At 45.3% G+C, this 25,183-nt stretch overlaps 1 protein-coding gene across 1 annotated transcript in view; it reads right to left on the bottom strand.

The window, feature by feature from the left end:
- The window catches only part of IGF1R (insulin like growth factor 1 receptor), a 299,635-nt gene that overhangs the window by 33,676 nt on the left and 240,776 nt on the right, over nucleotides 1-25,183 (bottom strand). Inside the window, exons 6-11 of the mRNA XM_055326274.1 lie at nucleotides 15,820-16,034; nucleotides 13,563-13,689; nucleotides 11,402-11,640; nucleotides 8,052-8,219; nucleotides 7,630-7,834; nucleotides 1,293-1,576 (exon numbers count right to left, since the gene is read on the bottom strand). Coding sequence (XP_055182249.1) covers nucleotides 1,293-1,576; nucleotides 7,630-7,834; nucleotides 8,052-8,219; nucleotides 11,402-11,640; nucleotides 13,563-13,689; nucleotides 15,820-16,034 — 1,238 coding nt within the window. The remainder of the gene's footprint in view (nucleotides 1-1,292; nucleotides 1,577-7,629; nucleotides 7,835-8,051; nucleotides 8,220-11,401; nucleotides 11,641-13,562; nucleotides 13,690-15,819; nucleotides 16,035-25,183) is intronic.

The following is a 25,183-nucleotide window of genomic DNA, read 5'->3' on the forward strand; positions in this document are numbered from 1 at the left end:
GAGGGGCCCAGGGCGGTCACCACATACACTCCACAAAAGCCAACTGCTCACACATAGCACGGGGGTTTAGCATATGAGCAATTTAACGACCCAGAAGTCTCAAGATGCCACAATACCTTCCTTCCCCTTGGACCTTACCCAACACCTCCCAACCCCCCGCCATCAAAAAAGCCTGCTATAGAGTACAGTAGGAAAATCCTGGCAGCCTGAGTCACTTATTTCTGGTATTTGGCTTCTACCACTTGAGAAAGGAAATTATGTGATGCCACTGAACACAAGCAGCATCGAAAAGGTGCCTTGTAAGTAGAGGTGGTGGTGGCAAGCTTCCAGGCCATGACACGGACCCTTCCAGGTCTGCATCTGCATGAGGCAGACATAGCTTTGATGGAGGCCTGAGGGACGGCCCCCAAGCCAGGCCTGTGAGGAAGCCTCTGGGAAGCTGGTGCTGAGAGCCAGCCGGTGGCCACTGTCAACCATTCCCCTCCAGCAGATGCTAGCTGAGGCTGGGTGCTTTGCTCTCTTGCTTCGGCTTAAAGCAGTAAGCCAAGTAGTGAGCAAGAATCACTGCAAGTTATAGCTGGGGAAAGCTTTGGTCAACGAGCTAGCTTCTGTCTCTCCCAGATGAGTTGGGAAACTCAGGCAAGGGAAGTTGACAGCTGCCTTGAGACATGCACGTGCAACAGCCAGAATTGTGCCCTGGAGGCCTCCCTTCTAGGCTCTTCTTCTGGACTCCTTCTACTTCCTGCTGCCTCAGGCAGGAAAGAGAATGGGCAGTTGGCCCATCCCTGAAGATGGATGGCAGCGTGAACAACAGGCAGCTTCTAACTTCCAAGGGGAAGGTGAAGACCCAAGAGGCAGCACCAAAGGCAACACAAGCAGTTGACCTTGAGGAGTGAAGGTACCGCTCTGAGTCAAAGCAGCTAATGGATTCCACAGAACCCAAGGATTCAGGAGGGACCAGGCAAATTTACATGTGCACAAATGGGGAAAAGGGCCGTGGGAATGTACAATGACACCAAGTAGGAGGAGAGTTAACCTAGAAGGGCGCTCCCTCCCTGCTCTTATAGTACTCTGTGCAGAGACTAGGTTGGAAATGATGTCATTATGAGTGGACTCCATTCCCTGGGCTGTTGGTCTACCATGCTGCCTAGAGATGACCACTTGTTCTTTAGTAAGCACAACAGAGACTAAGGGTCATCGTCCTGGAGGACAGACTCTGCGTCCATAAAACACAAGTTTCTCCACAGGGCTGTGAGCAAGTCAGGAGTGGGGTTTGCTGGATCACACCCTACCTGCAGGCATGGTTCTTGCAAAAACAAAGTTGGAGGCACTGCAGCCCAGCTTCTCAGCCTCATGATTGCAGCTGTGGATGTCAATGCGGTACAGGGTAAAAGGCCGGAGGTTAGAGATTACAGTTCTCTCCTTGTTATCCACTCTGCTCTCAAAGAAAGGGTATTCTGTCTCGAGCTCTTCTGGGTCTGTGATATTATAGGTGTCCACCACCGTGGTGTTCCTGCTTCGGCTGGACATGGTGGTGTTGGTGACTTGTGTAACATCTCTACGCTTCCTTTCAGGTCTGCAAGGAAGAGAGAAACTTGGCTTGTAAGTGCCTCTACCTCTTTTGTCCCTTCTATGACTTGGGTTTAGAGTAACGGAAAGGAAAGAAAAATCTGAACTTTGGATGAAAGGAGCTATTCAGCCCCTCTGGATAAGAACCAACACATTATATGGGGATTTCCTTCTTCATTATTTATATTCCTTTCTCTACCCTGCAAACCTCAGAATCAGCACACAAGCTGCCCCCTGGCTCCCGGAGAGGTTCCTTGATTGTATCAAGAGGCAAACAAATGCTTCAGTCACCCCTGACCCTGCAGCAGCTTGGCTCGCTCTTTCTTTCTTTCTTCTTTCTTTCTTTCTTTCTTTCTTTCTTTCTTTCTTTCTTTCTTTCTTTCTTTCTTTCATCTATCTATCTATCTATCTATCTATCTATCTATCTATCTATCTATCTATCTATTTATTTATGATAGGCACACAGTGAGAGAGAGAGAGAGGCAGAGACATAGGCAGAGGGAGAAGCAGGCTCCATGCACCGGGAGCCTGACGTGGGATTCGATCCCGGGTCTCCAGGATCGCGCCCTGGGCCAAAGGCAGGCGCCAAACCACTGCGCCACCCAGGGATCCTAGCTTGGCCCTTTCATCAGAATGTCCATGCTATGTAGTCCACTGGCCTCATAGCTAAGCATTGAAGATGACCAACCTGCTGGTCACACTAAAATTTATTAATGGGTGAGGTGAGAGGTGAGGCATGTGGTAGAGGCAGGGTGGGTGGTTCAAAGGCCTGGGGTTGGTGGCTTCTCTGACCCCCTTTGAGGAAAGAAATATACCAGGCAGCGAGCACTTGCCTGGACCCCCAGACCCTTCCCTCTGGGGCTCCCACTGGCCCCCTCTTCCTCTGAAAGCCTAGTATCTGTATTTCTCACACTCCTGGAGGTCTCTCCAGCCTGACTTTGCCTCCCACTCAGCACTCCCTGTGTCCTCTCCAAGGCCCTGCTATTGACTGAGATGGAGTCACTGTCATGGACTTGACTAGGGCTTTCGATAATAGCCACAAAAGCAATAGGACAGCAAAAGAGAAAAGAGAATGTCTGTGCCCAAAAGGGAAGATGATGCGGTCCATGAAGCTGGGGGGGGGGGGTGACCCTTCACAGCTGCTATTGTGGGATGTGGGAATAAAAGGGCTCTGGGTTCCCCCTGAGGAACCTTAAAAACAAGCCCCTAGCATTTACAGGAAACAACAGCAAGAGAGGAGGAGGGTAAGCACCCAGATGACAAACAGCCAGCCTTGGGCCGGCCACCAGCAGCAGTGAGAACCGAGGTGCTGCCCATTCCACACTGAGCCTGTCAGTGGGCATCACTCATCCTGTGCACAGGCAAAGGGTAGAAAGGAAGCAGAAAAAAGTTCATCTGGGAAAGAAAACTGAAATCTCATGGCAAGAAGAAACATAAAAAAAATGGGAATGCTCATCAGTTCTTGCTTATGGGAGAAAGAGAAGTCCCACAGGGAATTAGGGCACCTGGGAAGCCATTTGTGGTCAGCTGACACTCAGCAGGTTTCCTGTGGGTCCTTATTTGCTTGGACGTGACAGACCTGGAAGGGAAAAGCAGGGGGCTTGAGCTCCCCAGGCTGCCCAGCCTGTGGATTCCCCTGCAGAAAATGCTGTCACCACTTTTGTGCAGTGACCCACTGGGTCCTGACCAAAAACATGAAGCACTCAACCCATATATGCTCATTCCACCAGATAGAGAACCACAGGGAAAGGCCATGTGCTAATGGCCCCACTGAAAATCGCTTTCATAATATTGGGGGAGGAAAGGTTAGGAAATAAGTTAGGAGACTGATAATTTTCTATCCTCACACACTGCACATCAATCAATCTTGGAACAGAAGGACACAAGGAATTACATTTATTGCTATGGAGATCTTTTTGACACCTACCAGAATGAATGTCCTGCCTTCTTTTCAAAATCAGTGCAACACATAAAACCAACACAAAACTTGGGTTTAATCCACTGCAAAATAATACTCTGCCCAAACCCTTCCTGAAGCCCATCGCCATTTACCTGGAATTACAACTATTACTGATGACACCAATTTAGGGACTGGGCAGAGGTAGGCCACATGGAACAACATCAGGAACATAAGATATGGGACAAGCAGAATGGCATGCCCATGATTCTCTGTAAATAGTCACATTTCCAAGTGGTATGACCAATAGCAAGTATCACTGAGAGCTTTCCCTATTCCCACTCCATGACACAACTTACTCCATCAGAAAAACCTTTTAATCTTCAACATGTGTCAACATTTCAGTTACTTAAACCCAACTGTGTGATTTAAAAAATAAAGGCTAAACAGACACATGAAAAAGTGCTCAACATCACTTGCCATCAGGGAAATACTAGTCAAAACCACAATGAGATACCATGTCACACCAGTCAGAATGGCTAAAATTAACAAGTCAGGAAATGACAGATGTTGGTGAGGATGCAGAGAGAGGGGAACCCTCTTACACTGTTGGTAGGAAAGCAAGCTAGTGTAGCCACTCTGGAAAACAGTGTAGAGGTTCCTCAAAAAGTTGAAAGTAGAGCTACCCTACGACCCACTAAAGCAATTAGTGGATATTTACCCCAAAGATACAGATGTAATGATCCAAAAGGGCACCTGCACCCCAATGTTTATATCAGCAATGTCCACCACAGTCATACTATGGAAAGAACCCAGATGCCCACCGACAGATGAATGGATAAAGAAGATGTGGTATATACATACAACGGAATACTACGCAGCTGTCAAAAAATGAAATTTTGCCATTTGCAATGACGTGGATAGAACTTGAAGATATTATGCTAAGTGAAATAAGTCAATCAGAGAAAGACAAGTATCAAATGATTTCACTCATATGTGGAATTTAAGAAACAAAACAGAGGGTCATAGGGGAAAAGAGGAAAAAATAAAACAACACAAAATTGGAGAGGCAGATAAACTGTAAGAAACTTTTTCCTTAAAAGATTTTATTTATTTATTCATGAAAGACATGAAGAGAGAGAAGCAGAAACATAGGTAGAGGGAGAAGCAGGCTCTCTTGGGGAGCCCAATGTGGGACTTGATCCCAGGACCCCAGGATCACGACCTGAGACAAAGGCAGATGCTCAACCACTGAGTCACCCAGGTGCCCCACTGTAAGAGAGTCTTAATCATAGGAAACAACCTGAAGGTTGCTGGAGGGGAGGTGGGTGGGGGATGGGATAACTGGGTGATGAGCATTAAGGAAGGCACATGATGAAATGAGCACTGGGTGTTAGACAAGACTGATGAATCACTGAATTCTACCTCTGAAACCAATAATCCATTATATGTTAATTAATGGAATTTAAATAAAATTTAAATAAATAAATTAAAAAATAAAGGCTGTGGTCAATAAAAGATATTCACTACCAACTCTAGTTTCCATTCTATTTCAAACCATGTGGGACATGTTGGACAATATTTAACATACCAAACTTGACTGGTTTGAGCCCCCAAACAAATTGTTCTTAGAATGAATTGAAAGAAATAAAAATCGTCTTGGGATAGTTTAGTTGTAAAACAGAAAACCTTCCTTTATGATTCAATCATTCTGCCACTTAGACACTCCTTCTATCAAAATTGTGTTGCAAATTGTGTGGATGTGAGATTTACATCCTCAGTAAAAGGCATTAAAAAAAAACAATATGAAGTTTGTATAAATTGTGGCTGCTCACCGTGGGCAAATGTGGTATTTATATTCATCCTATGAAAAGACTGAATAGCAGGTCAGACTTATCTTAGGAGAGAGAATGTCCGGGCCAAAGGGGTGGATGCATGCATTCGTCAGGGGTAATTTGGCATGAGAGGAGGCTTATTTTGAATTCACCAACACGAACACAATGCATTAATAATATCTGTGTCAGCCACAGCTCTGCCTTCACATTGCCCGATCTTGTGTTCCCCATCTGATGAGAAAGAAAGGTACTGCTTTGCAACTACAAACTGAAAGCTCGGGGCCCTTTTGCAAAACTTTTCCAAAGCCTGGACTCACAATCTGAACTTCTGGCAGGTCGGTGGGACAAGATAGCAATGCAGCCGACAGCTTTTGCTGGAAAATAAACAGACAACTCCTGCCCAGCCTATTTGGGACACTCTAAACTCACCTGCATCTGTCCATAGGGAGAAGCACTAGCTGAGTCCCTGCTGACATGCGGAAAATGGCCCATGTGTGTGCCATTGGTGTGTCCAAAGGAAGGCCAAGTCCCAAATGGCTCGTTAACTAATTAGGCTGTTAGAGAAGTCACTAAGCCTGAATTCTAGTTTTTACACATCTTTGAGCTCCTCAAATGCTCTTATTCTTGGAACCACACATGACACACAATCTAGACTAACACTTGATCTGCAACCCTATAAGGAGATGTCTCCAGTGGAGCAGGTGGGGAGGACCTAGGACCTATGGTGGGCTCTCACACCTTCACACTCCTAGAGAGGAGAAAAGGGGCAGAAAGGCACTAAGCAACGAAGAGCTATGTTCTGAAAAGAATGCTTCCAACTCTAAGAGGTCTTCACTTCTTGAGGACTTTTCAAAGTACAATGGCTATCTTTGACTATTACACAAATATCAGAAAGGTCACTTGATGGGAAAAAAATCACTTTAAAAGCCATTCGTTGTTACAACCTAAGTAAGCCTTTAAGGGCAAAGTTATTACAGAATAAAAAGAAGCTACAGACTTCTGGTGCCTCTCAGGGGCAGGGGCAGGAAGGACAGTGATCATAGAACATGCTGGGCAGTGGGCAGGTGGCTGGGACGCCGTAGGAGCCAGCAGCATGTAGATGCAACAGAGTCCAGTTCCTCCGCTCACATTTCAGGCAAGAGGCTATTTGTAAACGCAACACTATAATTTTTTAGGAGGAAAAAGGAAACAAGGACCACCACTCTGTTTCCATCTCCTTCCCCAGACATTGCAGGGCTACCCTGCTGGACTCCCCTCCATGTTTTTTTTAAACCATTTCTTATTGTGGTAAAATAAAATTTTTGAATAAAAAAAATACCCACATCTTGCCATTTTGGCCATTTTCAAGTATATAATTCAGTGGCATTGATTATATTCATGATGTAATCACCATCACCACTGTTTCCAAAATCTTTCATTGCCTCAAACAGAAGCTCTTGGACTCATTAAAGCCAAACTCTCTGTTTCTCCCTCCCAACCCCCTAGCCCCTGGAAACCTCGAATGCACCTTCTGTCACAAATTGGCCTCTGGTAGATGCCTCATATGTGTGGAATCCTATAATTTTTGTGTCTGACTTCTTTCACTTAGCATAATGTTTTCAAGGTCCATCCAAGTTGTGCCCCTTGTCAGAATCTCATTCCTTTTCATGGTTGGGTAATATTCCATTGTGTGGATAGATCATATTTTGCCTATCCATTCATCTACTGATGGACATGTGGGTTGCTCCCAGCTTTGGCTACTGTGAATAGTGCGGCTTTGCATATTTACCTTCCTCCACTTTTGTCCTCACTTAGTGGAAATGGGGACCGGGGCAGGGGAGGAGATGGATTCCTGGGGACAGAGACCGCTTTACCCTGAAAGGCTGTCCTCTACGCTGCTCCTCAAACGTGTGTGTCAGGGATGCCTGTGGCACCTGGTTGTGCTTGGAGGTTGGGGCACTTCCAAAACTCACTCTGGCTTCACTTCTCAGCCTGGCTTTGAGAGGCAGCAGGGAAGAGTGGTGCGATGGACAGAAAGGGCCCTCCATTCACTGGTGTCTGAGGGTGTGAGCCTCTCCCAAGTTTCACTTCCCTGTCCCCACAGCTGAGAGCCCACCTGCCTCTGTGGGAGGCTGTGTGGCTGGGGCGGCCCCTCCGTCAGGGCTAACCGGCTTCCACGGCCCCTACCTCACTCAACCAAGCTGATACCTTGTTTTGTTGGTCCTTCCCCTGATGGCCACAGGTTCTGCCAGGAGGCTGCTGACCTATAAACCCCCCTGAGTGGGGACAAAGCAACGGAACCTGCCTGAGGACCAGCAGCCTGGAGATGTTCTCAAATGGCAGTGGTACCTGGGCACAAAGATGGAGTTGTGCAGGAAATTCTCGAACACTTTGCGGTACTCGGCCTCCTCCTTCTCAGCCTGCTTCTCGGCCTCGGTTTTGGGGCAGGCACAGCAAGGCCCCTTCTCTCCACCACATACTTCGGTCTTGGGATTCTCTGTCACCTCTTCGACATCGATGGTGCCATCAGCATACTTCCTGATGGGGATTTTATCTACTCAGGAAAGACAAGCCCAGCAGGAATAGAAATCAATAGGTTGTATGTGCTGGGGAGGAAAAGGGGCCACCACCAGCATACTCGGTGGAGAATGTAGCTGAGTTCTGACAAGGGGCTTGCACTGTCAAGGGGCTGCATGTTACATTGGGGCCTGGATCCATTCGGATGCTGGGGTTTGGTCCCAAGCCCCCTCGCCTCTATCCCTCCCACTCACCTTTGGAGCAGTAGTTGTGGCGGTAAAGGTAACTGTCCTGGGGCTGCCGCTGCCACCTCACGATGTAGTAACTGAGGTTACCGTTGGGCAGAGAGGGTGGGTTCCATTTCACAATGAGCTGAGAAGAGGAGTTTGACGCAGAAAGAACATCCAGGGGAATGGAAGGAACTGGAGAGAGCAACAGAGGACATTTCAGAACATGGAATGAACCCCAAACCCAGGCTGGCAGGTAGTCGTAGCAAACCAACAAGAAGCCACAGGCATGACCTGGGTGAGGACACAGTGAACATAGATCCATGAGATGACAAGTAAATCTTTCTTTGAAATCGTATTAATTTAGGGGCACTTAGGTGGTTCAGTGGTTGAGCATCTGCCTTTGGCTCAGGTCATGATCCCCTCATTCATTCACAGAATGAATGAGGCAGGACTAGGAAAAGCAGTCCACAAACCCAAGCATACACAGAGCCTTGGCTGCAAGCAATAGACTCTGTTAGCAGCCAAAGAATACTGATTTACAGATAAAGCATAATAATCTGGTCAAGCTTTATGTACTACTGCCTCCCAAACCCAAACCCAGAGCTGCCTTATGTATAAAGGGCAATCACATCTCAGGACCATATAATCATATTTTCCTTGGGTTCACAAGAAAACACTGATTTTCGTGGGTTTTCCAAAGTAAAGAGTAAAGAGACCTCTTTACTGTAGATCACTTACACAACATGGCCATCCAAGCCACTTTTAAAATTTCAAAGGGCAAAGAGCTTGAGGGTACTTTAAGGCCCATAATATCATACACAAGATTCTGAACACCTGTTTGGAGTGATGCTTTAGGAAGAAGTTGTGACTAATGCCAGATTTTTCAGGAAAAACATAACCATGGGATGCTCGGCCACTTTCAGATTTCCAAAGTCAATATCTCAAGAATAAATAGCATACCCCTCGATGTTTCAAGTCTAAGTATCACAAAAAAGCTGAAGCAGAGGACTTACCGGGCCTTCCTCTCTTTCTGCCACTTGAAAGGACAGGGGCCAAAATGTAGGGAACTGGCCCAATTTGTATGGTGCTTAGTTTTCCATCTTTGGGGAAGGGAAATGGGTTTAAGAATTCGTCATATAATAAGGGGCGCTTGAGTGGCTTAGTCAGTTGGGCAGCTGACTCTGGATTTTAGCTCAGGTCATGGTCTCAGGATCCTGGGAGCGAGCCCCACATTGGGCTCTGTTTGCTGGGGAGTCTGCTTGAGGACTCTCTCTCTCCCTCTCTGTCCCTCTCCCCCAGCTCACTCTCTTTCTAAAGTAAATGAATTAACCTTTATTTTATTATTTTTAAAGACTTTATTTATTTATTCCTGAGAGACACAAAGAGAGAGGCAGAGACACAGGCAGAGGAAGAAGCAGGCTTCCAGCATGGAGCCTGATATGGGACTTAATCCCAGGACCTTGGGATCACAACCTGAGCCAAAGGCAGACACTCAACCACTGAGCCACCCAGGTGCCCCTGAATGGATCTTAAAAAAAAAAAAGAAAAAAAAAAGAATTTGTCATAATAAGGAAAGATTCGTATTTTTCCTGAGCTGGCAACAATAATTTACTTCCAAACCTTAGGAAGCATAACTTGTTTTGTTGCCTTTGAGCCTCTGCTATACTACCCACATCCAGGATCAGAAGCCTGTGCCAGATTTACTTCTATAAACACTTTAGGATCTGTGACATGATTGTGACTACTTATGGGATCCCTGAGATGGAGGAAGGGAGGAAGAAGCAGGCATGCAGGAGCCAAAGGTTTTCCCCATAAACACTTTTTCTTTACCCTCTCCACCATTTAAACTTGTTTTGTGCTACCTTAAGGGTATTCTTTAAACACCCCTATCATCCAAGGATATTTATCATTGTCTTTAGAAATGATGTGCATGAGAAAATGCTCTTCATCACTTGCCATCAGGGAAATACAAATCAAAACCACAATGAGATACCACCTCACACCAGTGAGAATGGGGAAAATTAACAAGGCAGGAAACCACAAATGTTGGAGAGGATGCGGAGAAAAGGGAACCCTCTTACACTGTTGGTGGGAATGTGAACTGGTGCAGCCACTCTGGAAAACTGTGTGGAGGTTCCTCAAAGAGTTAAAAATAGACCTGCCCTACGACCCAGCAATTGCACTGCTGGGGATTTACCCCAAAGATTCAGATGCAGTGAAACGCCGGGACACCTGCACCCTGATGTTTATAGCAGCAATGTCCACAATAGCCAAACTGTGGAAGGAGCCTCGGTGTCCATCGAAAGATGAATGGATAAAGAAGATGTGGTTTATGTATACAATGGAATATTCCTCAGCCATTAGAAACGACAAATACCCACCATTTGCTTCAACATGGATGGAACTGGAGGGTATTATGCTGAGTGAAATAAGTCAATCGGAGAAGGACAAACAGTGTATGTTCTCATTCATTTGGGGAATATAAATAATAGTGAAAGGGAATAGAGGGGAAGGGAGAAGAAATGTGTGGGAAATATCAGAAAGGGAGACAGAACATAAAGACTCCTAACTCTGGGAAACGAACTAGGGGTGGTGGAAGGGGAGGAGGGCGGGGGGTGGGGGTGAATGGGTGATGGGCACTGAGGGGGACACCTGACGGGATGAGCACTGGGTGTTATTCTGTATGTTGGTAAATTGAACACCAATAAAAATTAATTTATTAAGAAAAAAAAAGAAATGATGTGCATTTTCCTACCTCTAAGCTGGTTTTCATATACTTAGCTAATACACAGAAATGTCTGCTTTCATTAGTTCCAGACTCTGGGGTTGAGAAAAATGAGGTGGTTTAGAAAATGAAGACAGAGACAGAAAGAGGAACACTTTTACCAGTGAATATCTGGAATGTCCACAACATACATACTCTGTCTGACATTTCCAAATTCTGTCTACCTTCTTGGGAACCCTGTCCCTACAGAATGAAGATGGAAAACCAAGTAGCCATATGAAGTAAATGGGACACGAACTTAGCATGTTTTCAGCTCCTGGAGGTTCAACTATGAAAATAAAATAGGGGGCTGTATCCTGGAGGGGTCCTCCGAAAAAAACCACCCCAGCCTCCTGGAGGACCTGGGCTCACTGGTGGAGGGCAGACAGATGATAGGAGATGGGTCAGAAAATGGCCCAGGAGAGCCCAGGGTATTGGGACTGAGAAAAAAGTATGACAGAGCATTAGTTATTGGTAAGAAAGATACATAAAAAGCAGACTGGTCCAGGTTCAAGAGAAACAACAGGCACATGTGTTGCTGGCCCTCTGCCTACACTTGTCATAGGCAAGCATGGTGAGCTTGAATATGGGATGGGCGGTGTGCGGATACCTGAAGCATTGGTGCGAATGTACAAGATTTCACTCTTAGCCCCACGGATGTGGTCATTCTCCACCATGGTGAGGGTCACCGCCTTGACATAAACCGCATACTGCGTCCAGGGCTTCAGTCCGTGCAGTAAAATGCCAGGCTCGACGTCCTTGTTGGGAGGGAGGTCCACATCTACCATATTCCAGCTGTTGGAGCCACAGGCATCCTGCCCATCATACTCCGTGACGTTTTTAAAAGGTCTGCAAGACAGTGGGTGAAACTCAGAGAAAGTTTTAGGTCTCTGACATCAAAACTCTCAGAAACCTTTCCCAAGGGCCAAGCACATCACACTTTCTATTTTTAAAAAATATTTTATTTATGTACTCATGAGACACAGAGAGAAAGAGGCAGAGACATAAGCAGAGGGAGAAGCAGGCTCTCTGCAGGAGCCCGATGTGGGACTTGATCCCAGACCCCAGGATCATGCCCTGAGTCAAAGGCAAACACTCAATTGCTGAGCCACCCAGGCGTCCCGTCACACTTTCTATAATGGGAATTAGAAATACATGGTCAATTAGATTTGTACAGAAGGATAAAATTAATAAGCAACTGGACCCCAGGTCTCACCACATTTACAAACACATTGTAGAACTGCATACTCTGCCTCAAGAAAAATAAATTCTAATTGTTGCTGGGATTGAAAACACGTCTCCTTAAGCATACAAGCAAATGATATTTTTCTCTTTTCCAATTGTGGCATTTTTTCACCATTAAGAACAAAATAAGCATAATAATTTAATGCAAACATTAGCTACTGAGGAAGAATAAAACTTTTGGGGAGAAAAGGACTTCTGCTACAGAAGAACAGCTTCCAACATAGAGCTTTCAAAATCTCAATGGCTCGCAAACAATTATGATTGCTTAAGTATTTTATGATATTCAAGTATTTAGCTTCCAGATTGTCTCTGAAACTAACATTGACTCCTTGGTGAGATTACCAGGTGAAAATGCCAAAGCACTGGCGGAAGCATCAAAGAGAGAATATTTTGCACACATACTTGGGCGGGTAGGGGTTCTCCATCAATCAGATGAAAGGGTCGGACAGACCCTAGCCTCTGGCTTCTGAAACAGATGTTAACATGGCCCTCCCTGTCATCATAACAGAAGACCATGAATGACTCCCACACAGAAACACACTGAGCACCCAATAATCCTGAGACCTGCTTTTTTTTTTACTCCTATGACCCTTCCCAGGGTCCTGGCTATGGCAGGGGCAAGGGGACCAGATACTGCCATTGGTGGCTCTGGTTCTAGCTCTGGGGAAGCCAACCACTGGGGAAAGAGACCTACAGCATCACAATTGGAGGTGGTTAAGGAGGGTGATTAATGAGACTGGGGGAACCACATGGATAAGGAGGCAAAGAAAGGAAGAGAGAGAGACCAAAGAGCTGCCCTCTGGAGGAAGCGATGGCTGCTGAGGCAGGTGGATATCACCTGTAGGCACAAGAAAAGCCCCCAGCAGATTTTGGGAGAAATCATGAAAGGTTCAAAACATGAAGGTCAGTCTCCCTCCATTTTTCCTTCCCTGGTTCAGAGGGCTCATAACCTAGAGCAGAGGAGCAGGTTTTGGGAAGGGCTTATGGACAGGAATAAAATGACAGATCTGTCTGGGGGTCACCCCTAGGGAATCTAGAGTTCTTAGGGTTAGTGGGCACATTCTGTATTCCACTTTATGGATGTCTGGACTAACCTAATTCTCTAAAACACAAGCTTTTCTTTTTGGAATTATTTTATTCAAACCCTTCTAATGACCCGCTGAAGAATGAAAGGCCTCAAGTGCCTGGGTGGCTCAGTCACTTAAGCATCTGCCTTCAGCTCAGGTCGTGATCTCTGGGTCCTGGGATGGAGCCCTGCATTGGGCTTTCTGTTCAGTGGGGAGTCTGCTTCACCCTCTCCCTCTGCCCCTCCCCCCTGCTTATGCTCTAATAAATAAATAAAATCTTAAAAAAAAAAAAAGAAAAAGAGTGAAAGGCCTCAAGCTAACACTGTACACTGTGATGTTGTGGTTGTCACCACAGTGACAGATGTCCTGTGACAGCTGGGGAGGGAGGACTGAGGGTGAAGCACAGGCGTCCCCACCCACAGCCCCACCCACAGGATACCACTGAGCACAGAAACTCACGCTTCCTTGTAGTAGACAGTAAAGCTGATGAGATCCCTGTAGTCAGGGGGCCGGTAACGGTGCCACGTGATGATGATGCGATTCTTCCATGTGGTCGTAGAGGTGAAGTGCAGGACGTCGCTTTCACCTGCAGTACAAAGCAGTATCTGTGACAAAGATCAAGGTCCTCTTCCTTTACATGTCTTACATGTCACCTGCCCTGCGGTATTTAACCTCATCTGCAAAGCTGTCCGTACGTGCTAAGTCCCCTCCTGGACTCCTCAGTCTGGCTCTCTTATTTCTATTGAGGACCCAGACACTTTACCACACGGGGCCATAAGGAGCTTGTCCCTTTGTCTTAGCACACTTGGTCACCCAGGACCTGAATCTATGACTCCTAACTTGAGTCGAAAAGGATTGCCTACTTGAGCAAGGCACTGGGTCTTTCTGCTGATCCCCAAGACACGGGCTACCCAGGGAACCAGGGAAGGTGAGGGTTAGCCTCTAGGCGAGGCTGCATCTTCTGTGCTGTGATAGCACCTGTCCTGTGGTTGTGGATGTCCATCTGGTTCTGTGGAACCAGCCAAGACAGGCTAATAGACCAGGTGTGCCACAGGGGGGCACTTTTCTCCATCTGAACTTGGTTATCAGCCTGGAAGGACAAGGATGTTCCTTGAAGACCTCCAGCTGGGGCTGACACACAATGGAAAATGAATTAGGCATTGCCAAGAACAATGCCACTTGGCCAAGCCTCCTGTGTTCTGTCTGGAAGTTGCTAGAGGGGTATGGCAGGGACTCACCCCAGGCCCCATCTGGTACATCTGGCCAGATTCAAAGGACCACGAGACCCAGGGCAGCATTGCTGACTGCCTAACCTTCATGGAGACCTGAAAGCTCCCTAATGGACTGTCCTTTTCTTCCTCTATTTGCTTGAATCCTGACACACACTCAACAGGTGATACAGAGGCTAAAGGCAGTGAAAACTAAGAAGTCAGTGGGGCAAAATGTGCTGATCTCAGGTTAGAAAAAAACTGTATTTCCTGCTAATGTGTTATTAAAAGAGAAAATGGGATTCTGTTTTCAGAGGAAAATAAATGGCCACCATATTCACAATCTGACAGGTCAGACCGGCTATAGGAAGTAGGACTCAGAGTAGGAAACACTTCTGAAAATGCTCAGTCACATTAACTCTGCTACGGTTGAAGCAGGGGGACAGCATGGGCTGGGTGGGCATTTTGGGGAGAAGGTGCTGGTGGCCAACATGCCACATAGCTTTGTGTCAGGCTTCTTCCCTCTAAAAGCTCTTCCAGAGCTGAGTGTCTACTAGGTAAATCCAGACACCAGGGAAACTAACCAAACAAATGCTAATGGTTTCCCAAGCCCTCCCCTCCTGCATGTGTGGGTACCTGTGTGTATGCGCATGTGCACAAATCACTTCTGATCATATAAATTACTCTATTTTTTTTTCAAATACCCTTCCCTTATTAAAAGCCAATGGCAGAAAGACAATTTCCTTTTATAACTCTATCCAGCCAAATAGAACCACATTTTTAAAAGCAGTTTGATATACAGGGTTAGATGAAAGATGTACTGTTGTATCTCAGCTACGAGACCTTAAGGTAGAAGTCATATAACCATGGCAAGGTTATAATTATGTTGTTCTAAATATAAAAATAAATAAATAAATAAATAAATAAATAAATAAATAAATAAAGCAAGCAAGCAAGCAAGCAAGCAAGCAAGCAGTATCAGTTCAGGGAGGTAGGCTCTCTCCATCTTTTCCGTGTTGGAGTGGGAGCAAGGAGGAGGCCAAGGGAGACAGGGAACCCATGGCCACTGTGCTGGGCTTGTAGCTAGGTCCCCTCTGCCCGCAGGTTTCCCCCTAAACTGCGGGAGACTGAGTCGAGCTTGCTCCCTGGCAGTGGAGGAGGGGACCAGCTCTTCCTTGAAAAATAATCTCAAAGAAATAATAATCTTACTGTACTCCTGTGCATTAAAAGACATTTAACCCTGTGTTCCGTGAGCACGTGGGTAAAATCTGGGTAGGAATCTATCTGTAAATGTTTAGCACGCTTCTGCACCTGCAAAAGATAATTTACAAATATGAATCTGTCATGAATCTGCCCCACTGCTGAGTCCAAAGAGACACACACAGGAGCAGAGTGCTGGGTAAGGCCTTGTGTTCCCCTCCCCATTTCACGAGGAGGGGCCTATAAGTAGAGCCACCATTCTAGATTGGAGGAGGGTCTGCTTGGTCACAGCCATTGGGTCCACTCACAGGAGGCTCGTTCTCCATTGTTTCTGGTATTTATGTCTCCTTTGCTCTGGCGTCCTTTGGTCCCCGTCACTTCTTCCATGCGGTAAATTTCGGAGACGCACAATTTGGGATTGAAAGCAAAATACATTTTCCCAGCTTTGATGGTCAGGTTACGGTGGTCCCAATCCCAAAGCTGCTGCAAGTTCTGGTTGTCGAGGACGTAGAAGGAGTAGTTCCTAGAAGCACAAAAATTACCATGAGCACCCCTGCCCTTTCCCAGCATTCCCTCCTGCCTGCTGGCTGTCCCACATAGGTCCTCATCCACACGTGGCTCTAGAACACACTGCTCCTGCCCATAAGAGATTTAGTTACTAACAGTTTGTCAGGCTAGATGGTTACTGTTAACAATAGCAATATGATTCAAGGACAACGGAGTGAAATCGATAAGATGCTAATTAATTTTCAGACTTCTATTACCCACAAATAATGCTTCTCACACCAGAGGGTAGACCTGGAATCATTCCGGAGAAATGCCGTTGGGTATTTTTCTCTGAGAAGAGTGTGTATAATGCACTTGAAATCAGTCCACGGGAGAGCAGATATGCTCGACTACTCAACCGGAACAGCTTACATATTTGCTGTAGCAAGCCTGCCATTATCCTTGGGGGTAAAATCCCATCCGTGCTATAAGCAGCATATGATGGGCTAGGAGAGAATGGGACAGGGAGACACACTCAGTGATAGACCAGCCCAGGGAGCTGCTCCCTCCTCCAGATCCACCCCATCCTGAAAAGCCACAGCCACAGCCTCTAGACCAGGTGGGGGAGGAGAAACAGCCCCCCTCCAAGACAGTCCTCCTTGGCCACCCATTCAGGCAACAGTAACTCAGTGACCAACATTAGGTTAGCTTGTATAAGACTTGTTTTTGGAGTGCTGGTCCCCACTCCCAGACTATCTTGTTAGTAGGTCTGGGTGGGCCAGGAATCTGCACTGCTGACATGCACCTAGCTGAGGCTGACACTGCTGGTACTGGGATCACACTCAGAGAAGCACTTGTATAACAGATGTTGAGCACCAACAAGGGGTTGGAGGTCCAACCATGACCAAGTGAGATATGAGTCCTGCCCTGAGGGGGTGGACAAAGAAGCACCAGCTCCACCTGCAAGTGAAGGAAAGTTGAAGGACATCCAGAACCAGTAACAGCTATCTCTGGCTACCCAGAGAGAAATCCATTGTCTGGGAGGTGAGATAGTAGACAGCTACAGCTTAGGGGTCCAGAGAAAGATCCAGGCTGTATCCCTCTTTCTTTAAGTCCCTGGGGAAACCAGGTAGGCAGTGCCATGCTGCCCATACAAGTCTTCAGTGATTAGAGGTCTGCTCCCCATGGACCTTGAATCCTTTCTCTCCCCCTCCTGGTCCCCAGCCTCGGGTTAATTCTGGAGCTCATTCAAGCACTTTATACAGAACTGAGTCTAGGAATCGGTGCAGCACTTTGAGCTGTTTCTAAGATCCACTTAACAATCCAACACACAAACTGCAGAGAAGAAAGGATCCAGCCCTCTTTCCAAAGCCAGGATAGCCAGGACAGAAGTCCAAAGCACTCCTGTGCTCTGGAGGCTATGTCCATGGGTAGACACCTGATGGGGTTCCTCACATACACTCATACCAGGACCTTTACCTGCCCAGTCAATCCTCAGCTTGAGTCCCATTAAGAAGGAAGCAAAAATTATGGTGATGATGTTGCCAAAGCAGACTTGTGACACACTCATGAGGGAGTTCAGAGACAAGGATCCAGGACTACAAATGCCATTAATGAGTCACGTAGCCATAGGCAGTTCCCTTAGTACTTTGTGTAGCCATCCAGTTTCCTCATAGGCCTGGGGGCTAGGGACATGAACACACACTCATAGGACAGTAAGGGGTACAAACATGTGAACTTCCCATTCGTTTTAGGAATCCAAGACCTTAATGCCTGGGAGGAGTCAACAGAGGTGCGGTGGACTCTGTCCAATCTGAGCCTGAGCCTAACCCCTTCACAGGCACTGGGCCCCATCCACGGGGTGGGAGCAAGAGCTCTGCCTCCAGGGTTCTGTGAGCCAAGTGAGTCCAAAGGTAGGATCTCTTAAATCAAGTTAGGCTCCTTGCTAACCCACCCTGAGGCCCACGACACATTCAAGGCCATTGAACGAGGTGGCAAAAACCCCCAAGTCAGTACTATCTTCTTCTTAGGAAGCACTCATTCCCTGACATATATTCACTGGAAACAGAACACAAGACATTGTCCAAATCGATCTAGTCTTGGGATATGCAGTGCAAGGCCATGCGTACAGGTGGGAAGTGCTGGGACATGGCAAGGTGAGCTCTGCTATCACTTAGAACCACCCACATCTACTCCCCAGGCTGAAGCTAATGCCAGGTGATCCAGATAGTCATACAAGTGAAGGTGGGGTTTGCAGCTAGAAACAGATGCCTCTATGTAGGCCCATTCTTGTCCATGAGTACTTTTCAGCTCTCAAGAGCCAATACCAACCCCAGCGTGTCTTGCTGCTCCCTGTATCCTCAGCTGGCCCCGTGGGACAAAACCTCCTTGCTAGTGCAGAAACCTCCAGGCTGGAAGTAAAGGCCAATTAACTAGGTCACACTTCTGTCTCAACATAGGATGAGGCTTCTTTTTAGTAAACTAATTTCACTGGCAGAGAACAGAAACCACACTGGAAATACCTTCTGAACAAAACATGCTTCTCCCCATGGAAGGAAGCATGAATTATAAATCAGGAATTTGATAAATGAATGGCAGGCCCACTGAAATTCTGTGTGTGTGATTAATCACTTTGAAAAGCAAGATTACTTTTTTTTACAGTAAACACAAACATTTTTTACAACACTGAGAAGGCCTGGAGCCAGGATACCAACATCAATAAAACCCAGGCATTATGGAGCCTCTGTGAGCGACAGAAAAATAAAAATAAAACCCTCATCAAAATAATAACCAAGCTATTCATAAGCTGTCTGTCAATATTGCTCTTGTTTTTCCATCCCTAGGTTGGGCCTGGCTCTCCCCTAATTCCCCTTCCATGACTGGGTGGCAAGAGATGGTAAAAGGCAGAGACTTGTCTGCACGTTTTACACACACACACACACACACACACACACACACACACACACACACACACCTTTTCATTGTTTCCTAAGAAAATGACTATATAAGTCAATTACTCAGCACATGTCATTTCCTAATTGTTTTTAAGCTTACTGCCTTTATATTCAAGGAACATTTTAAAAAATTAAGTTGTTTATTTTTCTGTAGCATACACAGATGCCTGGGTTTTACAGATATCAGTATCCTGACTACCAGCCTTCTTAGTATGGCAAAATAAGTTTGTTTTTGTGCTTGGGTGGGACCCACCTGACAAAATGTAGACCAATAGAAGTAGGTTGGAAGCAGTCGATCATTTCCTTAAGTATATCTGTATATTATCTGTACTGACATTCTGAATGCTTAGTACATACTACACACTCAGGTGAGATATTTTACTGATAGCTCCCGGCTTGGGGCTGTGTTACCTCTGAGTTATCAATAACCACCCACCTCTCCACCTGCTCTGATGAAGGACAGGAGGGATATGAAAGCAAAGCAAAGCAAAAGTGCTGGGGATTTGCATGGTGCACAGAAGACAACCCTGGGGCCAGGGATTGGAGCATCACATCTGTGAATCCAAAGATCAGGGCCCGAACGAAGTCTCTACCACTTACTAAAGCAACAACGCTAGGCAACGTACTTATTTGGCTTCTCCCAGGCTGGGGGCAAAGGGGGTTGAGGGCTGGGAGTCCAGATGATGGAGATAGGAAGGGATATTCCCCCCCCCCACTTTCAGCTCTTACTGACAAACTGGAAAACAAAAAACAAAATCCTTGCAAATACACAACTGATTATTCCCTTTCATTTCATAGAGGGAAAAGCATGGACTCTTTCCGGCTATCTCTAGGGGGCATCAGAATCCAGCACACAGGGACTGTCTCCTGCATTCTAGCAATCTACAACAGATACAGGATTTTGGCTTTTTCACAGATGCTCACACCATGTTCAGTCTCCTCAAAATCCAATTTTATACCAACCTTGGGGTTCAGCAAAGGCAGGAATTTATATTCAAGTGGCACTAGGTATCAAACAGAAACTCAGAAAATGTTTTTGAGAGTTTTCTAAATAGCTTAATTGAGGTATAATTTACCTACCAAAAACTGTACCCATCCTAAGTATGCAGTGCCATTGACCTTCAGTAAATTTTTGCAGCTGTCCCACCAGCACCCCCATGCAGTTTCTGAACATTTCCATGGTGTCAAAGTTCCCTCCCTGTCAAGGGTGGTCAATCTCTGCTCCTGTCCCCAGCCTTCACCAATCTGCTTTCTATCTCCATAGTTCTGCTTTTGCTAGAAACTAATAGAATCATACGATGTGCAGCCTTTTGTGTCTGGCTTTTTTTTCCCACTTAGCTGAATGTTTCTGAGGTTCACTCATGTTGTTATATTATTGTCGAATAGTATTTCATGTACCACACTTAGTTTATCCATTTATCTGTTTGTTTTTTAAAGATTTTATTTATTTATTCATGAGAGACACAGAGAGAGAGGCAGAGACATAGGCAGAGGGAGAAGCAGACTCCTCACAGAGAGCCAAATGCGGGATTCAATCCCCAGACCTGGGATCACGCCCTGAACTGAAGGCTGACACTCAACAGCTGAGCCACCCAGGCATCCCTCCATTCATCTGTTGATGGACATCTGGATTGTTTCCAGTGGGTTTTTTGGGGGTGGGGGTGGGTGGGCTATAATGAATAATGCTGTTACGAACATTCACATGCAAGTCTTGTGTGGACATGTTTTCATTTCTCTTGGGAAGATACTTGGTAGAGCCTGGAACTGCTGAGTCACATGGCTGAGTCTTTATTTTTAAAAGTCCCAGGGAAGTGTTAATATGTATCCCTGTTACAACCTAACCTTAGAGTTGCAGGAAGGTAGAATGAAGCACCAAGTGCTGCAATGTCAAGTGGTGGGGTCATGACTTTAGAGGTGCCTAAAATGAACCCAAGAATTTCAAATCTTAGAACTACCTCTGCTTTAAGACTTTTTGGGGCAATGATCCTTGGTGGCATCGAAGAATCCAAAATTTTATCTCATTTTTCTGATGCCATAAGAAAATAAGGTTGTCCAACTCAAGGAATTGTCCAGGTAACAGAAATATTCTGTTTTCTCTTCAAGGGCTTAAAAATAACTCTTTTTATAGAAACCTTATACAGGTATATTACAAAACCCATTTCCTTTTTAATTAGCAGAAGAACTTTGATTTTCTTAATCTCTAAGGTTATTATTCTAGAAACATTATACAGATCGACAGACTGAGTGACATCCTCAAGGAAACCTGGATGTCTGGGTTCTTATGGACACATAGATGAGCTCTACTTCAGCTAAATTTCATGTTTGGACATAACTCAGTGGTTTGGGCTGCTGGGGAGACTTGGAGGTCCGTCTCAGTTCCAGTTTGGAAAGCCATGGTGGTCAGTTACAAAGGATCCCTGTATTATGAATTTGTCTGTTCTCCATCAAAACGAAATGCTATAAAACTCCAATCCTACTGAACCAAATGGAGGCACTTATTTATGTTCTCATTGGCTATAGAAGTTCAAGAAAAATAATACCTTTAAAAATATTTATGTATTTGAGAGAGAGAGGACAGATTGAGAGAGAGGGAGGGAAAAGGAGAGGGAGGGGGAGAGAGGGGAGAGAGAGACAGAGAGAGACAGAGAGAATGAGCTGGGGTGAGGGGCAGAGGGACAGGGAGAAGTAGACTCCCCTCTGAGCAGGGAGCCCAACGTGGGGCTCGATCCCAGGACCCAGAGATCATGACCTGAGCTGAAGGCCAATGCTTAACTGACTGAGCCACCCAGGGGTCCCAAGAAAAATCATATTTTAAGGCAACAGTGTGACAAGAAAATATTTAGGAAAAACGGCCAAGTGCTTTGGGGATTCATATATGAGAAAAAGAAGTAACAGGACATAGCAGTGGTATCCAATCTTAGCTACACAGTGAAATTACTTTTTTTGGGTTTTTGAGAAAATCACTGATGCCTGGATCCCCCCCCCCCAAACATTCTGACTGAATTGGGAATGAGACTTGGGTTATTGGGATTTTTTTTACCTGTCCCCACCCAATATGGTTCTAATGCCAAAGTTTGAGAACCACTGAGATAAAAGTCATCTTGGCTTAAACCAAAGACGCACAGAAATGAAATGTCCAGGCAGCTTTGCTAACACTCCTTCAGCTCAAAAGCCTTGAAAACATTCCACACCTAAATTATAACCTCCACACCTGGGTGCATAACACCTTACGTAATCTAATACCACCAACCTCTCCAGCATTATTTGCCAGACAGGTCCCAGGATGCCCCAACTTGCTGCCTTTGCTCTTGCTGCCCTATCCTAAACTGCCTTCTTCATCCTCTGCTTTCTGAGTGTTTCTGGAAACCCTCTGAGGCCCATCTCAAGTGCCACCTCTTCTTGAAAGCCTGTGGGATCTTCTTAATCAGATTCCCTGCCTCTTTTTCATGCTCAGAGCACAGTCCTTTTCTTTCCTTCGTAGCTCCTTGCAAGTTTCGCTTTGCACAATTGTTGGCATTTATCTATTTATCACACTCCTTTCTTCTCTGCCTCTCCCAACTCTTCCCTCCTTGCTAGAGTGAGGAGGGCTGGAACTAAGTCTCTTTCCTAAGTCTGAGGATGCAAAATAAAGAATGGAGTTATTGCTACCAGTCACTTCAGATACAAAGACTTATGGCAATGTTCATCACAAGTAAGGATGATTTATACCTATTTTGGTCATGGGTGAAGAAGGCAGGTGAGAGAACCCAACTCCCACCAAGTGGGGCAAGATTCTTAAGCACCCCAGCTAAAGAGAGGGCCTCTAAGAAGCAACATGCAGGAAGGAAAGGCTGGAAGCCGAGCACCCTCAGAGCTTCAAGGGCCACTGATTAGCAGCAAGGTATGAAAACCTAAGGCCCATTTGCCCTCCCTTGTCATCTAAAATGTTAATGGCAGGACAGGGGCCTGAAGCCTACTTGAACATGGAGGAGTTCCAAACACCTAAGCAATAGCAGGCATCCTTAAAGAGCCTCCACTGGGACTTGAGGTTTTATACAAGTTTCAGAGAATGAGAAATGCATCTTAAATATCCTTGCACATAAAAATTAGTCTTAGTTCTCAGCTACATACAAGGGTTTAGTACTTTAAGTTAACACATGACTAAAAGGTAATCCCACTGCGTAATCATTCTTAATAAAAATTAAATTATTGGGGTGCCTGGGTGGCTCAGTCAGGTGAGCATTGGATTCTTGGTTTCAGTTCAGGTCACAATCTCAGGGTTGCAAAATGCACCCTTGCTTTGGGCTCAGTGCTCAGCATGTAGTCTGCTGGAGATTCTCTCCCTTTCTCTCTCCCTCCCTTTCCGCTTATCTCTCTCTCAAATCAATCAATCAATCAATCAATCAGAAAAATCAAATTCTCCTTCCAGCTTTCCCTTCTAAGTCTATCACTTGTTCAGCCTGGAAAAAGAAAATGTGTATTGTTAAGCAGCAGAAAAAGTTGCAGATACTGATCTGCCAAAAAAAAAAAAAAAAAAAGTGCTTATGAACACAAGGGACTCCAGAAACACAAGCCTACCTGGAGAGAAAAAAAAAATTGCTAAAAATCACTTTAAAATTTAATACAACAGGGGCACCTGGGTGGTTCAGTGGTTGAGTATCTATCTGCCTTTGGCTCAGGTTGTGATCCCGGGGTCCTAGGATCAAGTTCCATATCAGGCTCCCCGCAGGCAGCCTGTTTCTCCCTCTGCCTATGTCTCTGCCTCTCTCTGTGTCTCACATGACTAAATAAATAAAATCTTTAAAAATAAAATAAAATTTAATACAATGAATGAAAACCATCACCTCAAAACGGCAGAGCCCCAGCTTGCCATGTAAGTGACTTGGGACACTCTGGGGCTGGGCATAGTGGAGGCCTCCTTGGATTTGCAAGGAGAAAGAAGTTTTTTCTTCTAGAGAATCAGTGTTCCCGGTGGGGAGCACAGTGTGCTTTTCAAGGATGGAATGAAGAGCTGCCCTCTCTCTTTAGCTGTATCAGATGATGGAATTTTAAGAATTTAAGACTGACCATGAGTTAGTCTGAGAAAGCAGGGAGGCTGTAAAGAAACCCTTATGGGGTAACTTTATCCAGTCGGGGTAGATAAATCAGCAAGGACAACCTTTCCCATGACCTTCTCACCTCTTTCTTTCCTAAATTATTTCCCCAAATTCTCTTTGGAAGGAATTTGCTCATTAATGGATATCTCTTTTTATTTCAAAGCTTAAATACTGGCAAGAGCTGTATTTAAAGGAAGTATGAAGAGAAAGGTATATATGCAGAGGTACACACGGGCCAACTGCTGGAAAGAAACCATAGCAATAAGCACCAGTTCTTATTTATCTTGTGGTGAAAAGTCTCTGGCTAGTTTAAAATCCCTATCACATAGCATAACTTGGCAGAAAGCAAAAATTCTGCCAGTGGTGTAAATCCTATAGGCTAATCAATAAAACAATTTTGTCAATTAAGATTTCCTTATAATAGGGATTCCTGGGTGGCTCAGCGGTTTGGCGCCTGCCTTTGGCGCAGGGTGCGATCCTGGAGTCCTGGGATCAAGTCCCACGTTGGGCTCCCGTTGTGGAGCCTGCCTTTCCCTCTGCCTGTGTCTCTGCCTCTCTCTCTCTATCATGAATAAATAAAATCTTTTTTAAAAAAAAAAAGATTTCCTTATAACAAAATAAACTATCCACGTCACAAATTCACATGTAATTTTTGACATCCTCCACACCTAACTACTAATAGTCTACTGTTGACCAGAAGTCTTATGATAACATAAACAGTTGATTAACATACTTTGTATGTTATGTGCATAATATACTGCATTCTTACAATGAAGTCAGATGGAGAAAATATTATTTAGAAAAATTATAAGGAAATACATTTACAATCTTACACTGTATTTATCCAAACAAAACAAAATAAGTGTTGAAGTGGACCAACATAATTCAAATGATGTTGTTCAAGGGTCAACTGTATTTTCTTTTCTTTTTTTTTTTTTTTTAAGATTTTATTTATTTACTTATTTGAGAGAAAGAGAATGGTGGGGGGAGCAGAGGGAGAGGGACAAGCAGACTCTGCTTTGAGCGTGGAGCTCAAGATCCTAAGATCATGACCTGAGTCAAAATCAAGAGTCAGACATTCAAACAACTGAGCCCCCAGGAGCCCCTGTGTTTTTTTTAAAAGATGAAATAGTTTTACATAGTATATAGCATCCTGA

Source organism: Nyctereutes procyonoides, unplaced genomic scaffold, assembly GCF_905146905.1.
Source record: "Nyctereutes procyonoides isolate TBG_1078 unplaced genomic scaffold, NYPRO_anot_genome, whole genome shotgun sequence".
NCBI lineage: Eukaryota > Metazoa > Chordata > Mammalia > Carnivora > Canidae > Nyctereutes > Nyctereutes procyonoides.